This window comes from Aedes aegypti, chromosome 2, assembly GCF_002204515.2.
Source record: "Aedes aegypti strain LVP_AGWG chromosome 2, AaegL5.0 Primary Assembly, whole genome shotgun sequence".
NCBI lineage: Eukaryota > Metazoa > Arthropoda > Insecta > Diptera > Culicidae > Aedes > Aedes aegypti.
In genome coordinates, this window is record NC_035108.1 from 19,274,009 (window position 1) to 19,283,370 (window position 9,362).

Consider the following 9,362-nt stretch of genomic DNA (forward strand, 5'->3'; position numbering starts at 1 on the left):
TGGTGGTCAGATGTGTGTAGGTTCGTCCATAAACTACGGTTCTTGAGTGGATTGTTGTATCAACGAATGAAAAGTCATATGTACAATAACATATGCGGTGTTCTTTGGAAGTTCAGTAATCGCATTAGAAAGTATAACGAGACGTAATGAATGGTTAAGCACTAACCATACTACACAGAGGCTAGCGGCAAATGATGCGCGAAGCGAACACATGGTAAACTGATAAAGAAATGCTAATCAAATTCATTCAGACTTTAGTTGGCTGTATTGGTGCGCGACGTAGCGCAGTAGTCACATGAACTTCTCGATTCTCTATTGGCGGTATGAAGCGAGGGAACGAGAATGATAAAACGTTGGAAGTTAGTGTTTGAATTCAGAATCCACGCATTTATTTCCTAATGTTTGTGATAATTAACATTGCATCCAAATTCTTACAATATGCTAGATAGTCTTAAATCATAAAACTGAAATAAACCTCAGTATTCGAACTGGAGTTTGGTTCTCAGCCAGATGCCTTCTATATGACCTAGCTTTAATTTTAAGCGTTTGTCAACTAAGTCAAGAGAGTGCCCACTGATTTCACTATTTTGTAAAGAGAATACTTTGCTGGCAGTATTTTCACTATGACTCACTTTGGTACCCGATAAACGAGTGCAACGCGTTTCAGGCGTTCTGGAATTATTGCACGCTTGGTTAGCCATCCGATACATCATTACCAAGTTGTACAATCTTTTGGAATTGACATTTTTATGTCACATTGACTAAGCATCGTGGCCCTATAAAATTAAAGTACACGCAAACCTCAAAAACAATTGACCACTTTTTTTTGTGTCCAAAAGTAAATAAATCGTTTTGATGCGGAAACATTTGGAATTTTAAAGTGCAGGCAGTGAAGAATAGTCTATCAGAATCCCACTGAATCTTTTGCGCTATGTCTGTGATTTACAATCAGTGGCGCGTCCACATTCGAAATTCCAAACTCTTTATGTTTATAGAAGTCAAGAAAATTATTTACCCCTATGTAATCCAGGACCTTAAACTGAAAGTAACTTTTTGTTCAAGACGGTCATAACAACAAGATTGAGAATGTTTCAAGATCATTAATTAGATCAACTTAGTGACTTACTTTTTGTGCAAAATTCACCTAGAGAGATTTATCAAATGGTGTTCTATAATTCCCTAAATAATTTCTAATATCATAAAATGGATGAATAGTCAAAATGCTGTGAATCTGTCTTGTTTGTTTTCTTTGGATTCTTCGAAGAATTTTGAAATAAAGTTTCCCGAGGTAACTTAGCAGCGCTTACAAAAAAAATATAATTTTCAGACTACGGTGTGAAAAGTAGGCATTGAGAAAATGGACTGAGAAATTTACAAATTTGTTTTTGATACGAATACGAATAGCCGAACCCTATTATTGGCACTTTCGATTCACTTTAGCAGTGGGGTTTTTTGAGTTTCCCGAGAAAATAATAAACAGAATACGGTCCTTTTTTTTCACACGTATCTATAGTGGAACTTAGGCAGCGTTACTTAAATAATATATCGTTCGTCACAAAACCGTAGACTCCCCCCTCCTCAATAAAATTCTACGTCATTCATGGACGGTCCCTTTTATTTTTTCCTAATTCAACAGTACAAATCGTGATTTGTTGTGAATTTTTCTAGGAGAAGCTTAAGATTCTTGGTAAATGGGTCAACGTGCAGAAACTCTTATAAATATTTCACTGGAGTTTCTTCAATAATTATGAAAGCTTTTGTAGAAATCGCTGAACATATTCTTCTCGGAACGCCTTGGAAGCTCTTTAGAGCCTCCTCGACTAACGCCCACAGTACCAAGCTCGTGCTGTGTATAACAAGCGAGCTTTGTCCGAGATGCGTGTACTCAATACACGATGCCACAGGTCTTGTATAAATCCATGAATTTCGCATTTGTTCTAATATTATTAGAATAATATTAATATTAGAACAAATAGAACAAATTATTAGAATAATATTAATATTAGAACAAGAGCGAAATTCATGGATTTATACAAGACCTGTGGCATCGTGTATTGAGTACACGCATCTCGGACAAAGCTCGCTTGTTATACACAGCACGAGCTTGGTACTGTGGGCGTTAGTCGAGGAGGATCTAAAGAGCTTCCAAGGCGTTCCGAGAAGAATATGTTCAGCGATTTCTACAAAAGCTTTCATAATTATTGAAGAAACTCCAGTGAAATATTTATAAGAGTTTCTGCACGTTGACCCATTTACCAAGAATCTTAAGCTTCTCCTAGAAAAATTCACAACACATCACGATTTGTACTGTTGAATTAGGAAAAATATGTCACGCTGCCCTCCTATCGGAAATTCGGACGGATTTTTGATCATATTCTAAGTGGGTTCTTGATGAAAAGCTTGGTGTTTTTGTTTTGCAAATCGTTGGCAGATTCTACGCAAATTCTTTTACTAGTTAGTGGTGCATACTTTTTGGATTCTGAGAAATTATCCGGGAAATTGTGCAATAAGAAGCAGTTCAATACGGCGCTTATTGTGGCTAAATATGAGCTCAGTCGCTTTCAAAAAACCGGCTGCCGAAGTGAATCAAAAGTGCGAAGAATAGGATCCGGTTCCCTACACCACATTTACTTGCACATTTGTTCTATTTATGGGGACATCAATGCGACGGTGCTCAGACGTCAAAGCAAGTTAGACAACTACTCTTGACATTCGAATGCTGGATTTTTTTTTTTTCCAACCATTGAATCATTCCAGGTAGCGGAGCCCACACGAGCGAATCCCAACTATAATACTGAGATCACTATCAGAATAAAACATCAATTTAATGTGAGTTACTGTTTGATTGGGACCAAGGTACTTTTAACAAATTATATTACTTGACAAATTAGTGCATCAAAGTACAGGATGCGCCATCATTGAAGTCAGTTTTTTTTTGAAAATTGAATAATTTTGTAAATAATTAATCAGTTTCTATATTTGAGTTGGCTGCCATTAATAATCATTGCATAGTGAGGTCTTTTTAAAGAGTTTTTCATTACTTTTTCGAGCTCTTCAAAAGCCTTGGCGATGATTTCAGCACAAGTGTTTGCCTGGAGCTCGTCAATGATTCGAGATTTGCTTTGATTTTCAAATAACATCACCAAAAAATAAAGGAGAAGTTAAATCACGATTCCCAAATTTAAAACAAATGTCCCTTTTTGGCATAGGATGTGCGTTACTGAAAAGTTTGATTTGCATTTTTATTGAAACCAATATCCACCAAGGCCTTCATAACGCATTTGCGAGCAGACATAATGAGGCTTCATCCAAAGATATCGATTTCCATTGACTGTTACATGCTGCTTGAAAAAATATGACCCAATGAATAATTGCACAAAAACCGGCCCAAATGGTCACTTTTTAGTCACAATATGGCGTCGAATAGATTTTCTGTTCCTCAAATGTAACATATTTGCTTATTGGTGCCGACAAATGGTGTCTGTTGACCACGATATTTTGAAGGATACGTTCGATGAGTTAATACAACTGAAACTTTACCAGACGAACTCTTTCTAGAGTATATGTACTAGCTTTTGCGTTCAAAAAATGTGTACTTTTATAGTTTATTAAACAGCAACAAGTTTAATCTTTTCCAGTTATTTCGCAAGAATTACTATGAATATATTTGAGAAATAAGATAAGGCTTTGCGATATTTTTTCGAACGTGCTAAATCTATACTTTTTGCCCATTTTTGGAAACAAGTTCTGAGTTGAGTCGTGTTTCTAAAAACTGTATCATGTTTTGTTATTTAAGTGCTAATAGTTGCACTCACAAAACACTTGTTCACTTGTTCACAGCACATGGACGCCTGGTACCGTAAAATCGGGTGTAATTGATCAGAAGGGTGAAATTGATCATCGTATCACACGATTTTATTTATTCGTAATTGAGCACAAATATCAATGTAAGTTGCAGTAAATGAACGTTGCTTGTCGTAACTATTGTCGAATTGTATGTTGTGAAGTTTTTTGCGTTAAAGAATGTTTATTACTATGAAAATAACGAAAAATTTCAAAATCATGCACGGTGCAGTATTGACAAACACCTATGAACTTCTATTTATAAGCAAGGATTTGAACATGGTATAAACCTGAAAGTTTGTGAGGATGCATGATATATATCACCAAACCAGATTTCATCACCAAAACTCGTACCAATTTGCTCATATGGTTAAAATAATTGAATCACAGACAAACAGACGTCACACTCTCATCGAAGTCCACCGACCACCTTTTTAACGGTCGATTTGAATAAATGATAGGTTGCCAACTCACCACCCGCAGCGCTCGCGTCGTTTTTGTTCGTGTTTGACGTTTACACACTACCGCCACCTGTTGGCCGATCGGCCAAACACATCGATTTTAGCATTGGGCGTGTATGTTCTCGCGACTATGATTTTCATCGAAATTTGTTTTAAGTGTTACGTCTGTTTGTCTGTTTTTGAATTTTTGTTACATATCATTGAATTCCTTAGGAAATTGCATACATTTGGGCGTTTTCCGCGTAATTCTTGAAATTTAACTATTCGTTATTTATATAAATATTGCATTGTTAAGAATTTTACAAGCATATTCGGATTCAGGGAGCTCAAATTTATCATATAGAGTTGTTTTGAAAACTAAAAATAATGGCATTGACAAGTGATCAATTTCTCCCCGAAATGAGATCCTCTGATTTTTTTTTATTTTAGGGGTATTTGTTAACACTAAAATTACATTTGTTAGAAAATTTCGGTACATAAGTCGATGAGGCTCACCTTCGTACTTGTTTTCCTGCATTTAGTTGTTTGGCATTGTGATCATTATAGAAAAGAGACTAGAAGAACCGCGAAAAATGATCAATTTTACCCGAAATTACGGTACCAAAAGAGACCAAATTTGGGCAATGTCCGTGCATTTCCCGATCCCATCATCACCATTTACAAGCCTTCTAGTTTCATATATGTATCATCGTTCCGCATAATTAACAAGTGGTAGCGGATGAAAACATTAACGATACTGGACCCTATCACTACTGTAGCATTTTATATTTTACTGTTCTCACACAAGAAACGTGAAGGGTCCGACATATAACATAATTAAAAACAACAATCGACAGTTTTGTAACCATACAGTTACTTTCTTCTCATTCTTGCAGAAAACAGATTACATTTTCTAAGCATATTTTAGTGTTGTGAGAAAAAGAATCAAAAACATTGAGGATATTTTTTAGAAAAGTTGTTAGCGAAAAAGAGACTCGATGAAGAGAAATTGATCAATTCAGGTAAACCTTACACTATGCGCGGTTTCCATACGTACTGGCGGCCAAACATATATTTTTCAATCTTATGTCGTATTTATGAGTTTCAAACTCAAGTTTTATTTTCAAAAACAAGTTTTCAGACTAACTTTTGAATAGGGCCTATAGCGAAATAACAAGTTTTGTTATTAATTATGCATATAAGCCGTTTATGCGATTAACGTAGTGCAAACCAATATAAATCTCGATTACTTTTTCAAATCGACGTAAGTAACTTTCATAGGGTTTTGAGAAAATTAATTAAGAAGAATTACAACCTTTCTTCTAAAACTGTTTTAAAATGAATCCCCTTTTTAACATTTTTTACCGTGTACATCGCTTAAATTTTGCATGCAATCAGCTCGCGTTAAAACTGAAGGTAGTTCCTATCACTTCCCACAAAAAATGTATGACAAAATGATAAGACGTTTCAATCAGTTACTTACGACGATTTTAAACCAGTGTAAAATCGACTCAAGTAGTGTTTTGTTTGATTCGTGGTTAAGTCACTCTGTCTCCCATACAACGGAGTGGCGAAAGTAGCGGTTAGGTTGCGAAAGTGGAGAATCTTACTTTCGTCGTTTTGTAAATTCGGAAAATAAACGTTCTAGTAGTGAAAAATCGAGTTGGTTTAGAGCGGAACATGTAGAATTTCGTTTGTGAAACACGTAGGATTGATAAAGTAAGTTTGTTGACTTTTCTGACTTGAGTCTGTTTGTATAAGTCTTCGAGAAATATTGTGAGTTCTAATATGTATGATTATAGAAATGATGATTGAATGGTTTAGCGATATTCAGTTATTCTCTGAATGTTTTTTAGCTGTTTTTAATAGAAAATTGTTAGATATATTGAAAAAAGCGCCGAATTACAAAAGGGCAAAATTGTGCAGCTGAATTCTTTACAATCCTTTAGTTTACATCTCAAAGCATCCTTGGAAATAAATTTTAGCTTTAGTATATTGTATTCAATGTGTATCTTGTGTTTGTACGGTATTCTTTATTTTTCTTAAAAACTCCAACTTTGACATACTGTATCAGTTAAACTATAAAAGATTTTGCCCTGATATTCCAGGAATATCTTACAAGAAGTGTTTACTATGGAATGATGTACAAGAAAAACCTACGCTCAAAATAATCCAAACGTCATTGTTACGTGAAAACATACGTGGTTTTTTTCCATCGCACTTTCCACGTAGCTCTTACGTTAATCATAGGTAGCCAAGAATGAACGCATGAACTTTTGGACTTCATCCATTCCACCGGCGCTACACGTAAGAGCTACGTGGATTTTCCGGTAGCCTTTACGAAGCGTTTCAATAGGACCTTTATGGTTTTGCATTAAATTTAACTGGAATATAGACCAACCTTATCTCTAATAGGGTTTGGAAGAAAACTAATTCCCAATTGGAAAATGTAAACAGACCTAAAAGATTGTGATATTTTTATATTCAATCTGAGCATTGTGAATCCTGTTTCCCAAATGTTGTGAGTTTGTTCTGTCTCGTTGTAGCCTTCGCCTTCGCGTGCTATAATTGATAGAGGTTATAAATCAGGTATAAAATATGAAGTAATGCAGGGATTCTTCGGTATTCAAAGCATATTTACCTTGAAATCAATCTAACACAGGGTTTAAAGTTCAGCAGCTTCTGAAGTTCCTCAAAAATCAAGCGGGCGCCATCTTAGGATTTGCGCTCAACACCGAATGCACGTACAACATGCAGATGTCAAAATGAACATAGGCACCTACGTGAATTTCACGTAAGTGCGATAGGTAAGCTCAGTAACAATTACCGATTCACTATTTGATGGTTATGAATGGCTTAGTGATCTTTATCTTAGTCAGGTAAAGTGGAGGCAAAATGAATTTGGAATGATCTACGTGATTTTTCACGTAGCAATGACGTTTGGATTTTTTTGAGTGTAACAGAAAAGTCATTTTTTCGATTATAGGCCACCTGATCGCCCATAGTTCCTTAATGCAGCAACAGTATTGAAAACTCTGGATAAATAAAAAAAAAACACTACTGACAAGATTTCTTGATTTTTTTTTTGGAAATCCTTGATGGAATACTTGGATAAATTTTGAGTGCATTGTGATTATTTTTACAAGTTTAACATATGGTATAGCATTGAAGATATTTATCTAATGAAATCCAGAGTTCTGAAGTATGTAGTTCCAAAGGACATGTATGTAGTCTCAAAATGCCAAAATGTGATACCACCACTACAGGTTACGGCTTTGGTTTTCATCTAATGGGCTAATGGATTGTGTTCTCCCATCGCGGCAAGGTCGCATAACCAAGGGGAGGGAATTTATCAAAGTTATTTGTTAGTTAGATGAATTCGTAGGTAGATTTTGATGATGGATGATGTTTTTTTTACAGATTTGTGTACAGGAATAGTAACTGGATTAAAGAATTTCTGAAGTAATTTCTCAAGCAATCTTTGGAAAAAATCCTGTAGAAATGCCAGAAAAATTAAAAGAATCCTGCAATGAATACCTCGAAGAATTTCGAAAAATAATTCTGATTAAACGTCCACGAAGAAATCACTGAAGGAATCCATGATCCATGAGCAAGTCATTGGCCAACTACCAAATATTAGAATAGAACGCTAGTTTCGTACTAGTTCCCGTTCGATCATGGTAACATAATATCAAACATTTTAATGTTGCGTGAATCAAACCTTGCCAAAATCGAACAGTTGTTTTCATTACGCATTTTAGCACTATAATAATGAACACGAATTAAATTTACCCGCTTTCAACATGGTAAGCCCCAAAAACGCCCACAGAAACAATTGAGATTAGCAGGATTGGTGACTAACACGATTATTTTTGTTTTTTTTTCGCATATGCATTTCCGCGTTGCCAAAATCTAACCTTGCCAAAGCCGAACCGTGCTAAATTCGAACGGGCCATGTTCCTGCTAATATTAGCATGCCAGACCCATCACAAGACGTTCCAAATTAGCTGATCTGGAAGCTCTTTGACAGTTCTTCTATGGAAATGACAGCCTCTTGTTAGCACCGGTCTTTTACTGATTTAAACAAATGCATAGACAGACCTATCACATGAAAATGCTTATTGACTGTTTAACGATAAACTTGCGACGATCGACGCGCCATCATATTTCACATAACGGAGGGTATTAGAACTAACTTGGAGGTGATGATTTGGAGGTTATTTGGCAATTTGGAGGTTAAAATCCCCTCCAAACACTAGGTGGGATGTTGACGTTTGATGACGGATAGGAAATCCCATATAACATGGGAGTTTTATGCGAATATGGGCAGTACGATGCACCATTTAAACAGTTTAAATACAAAGGTGTGTGACATTTTGGTTGGGTTTAAACGTTTTGAGTTAATTACACTAGATAACAAGCACACTAAAAATAAGTTCATCTAAGTTGGGAATTCATGTCAAACAAAATGGTAAACAGTGGATGAAGCGAACAAGACAAATCACTAGATCTGCCTGATTTGAAGTACTCACCCGTCGTCGATAGGAACGCCTCGGACGTTATCGCTGAACTCCGCAATCGCAGCCGCATTTCCCGATCTTGGCCAACGGGACTGGATCATTAGAAAATGAGTTTTACCAAGAAACCAACTTTCAGATTTGATGCGGTATGTTTCAATACAACAACTATCCATAAGCTATGACACTTGTTTTTTTTTTGGGTGTTTCCAGTGCGCATGTCTGTGGCTGAAGCGTATGAATGAAATTTTCCCGCCACGCGAATAAGCACGTGGATGCGCATGACGAGTGCGCGGCGTGGGGCTATTTCATTTCCGAGAACTGTATACTAATGTAATAATGTATTACCTATTCATTCAAACCTTGAAAATTTCGAACCATTTTCTTAAATTTATAATAAAATTTCTACTTTTTGTTCATGGTTCGTCAGGCAATGGACATGCCCTATATCAACTGCAGCGATTTGCAGTAGACAGGATGTCCCGGGCCCGATCTATCTGACAAGCCAATCGAGCCCTCTGTCACCATAGAAGATGGTGTCTCCATCATGTCGATAGCCTGT

At 36.2% G+C, this 9,362-nt stretch overlaps 1 protein-coding gene across 1 annotated transcript in view; it reads right to left on the reverse strand.

Annotated features, from left to right (window-relative positions):
* Positions 1–8,975, reverse strand: part of LOC5570676 (putative glycerol kinase 5) — a 33,303-nt gene extending 24,328 nt beyond the window's left edge. Inside the window, exon 1 of the mRNA XM_001659220.2 lies at positions 8,816–8,975. Within this exon, the coding sequence (XP_001659270.2) occupies positions 8,816–8,873 (58 nt within the window). The 5' untranslated portion in view covers positions 8,874–8,975. The remainder of the gene's footprint in view (positions 1–8,815) is intronic.
* Positions 8,976–9,362: the final 387 nt, after the last annotated feature.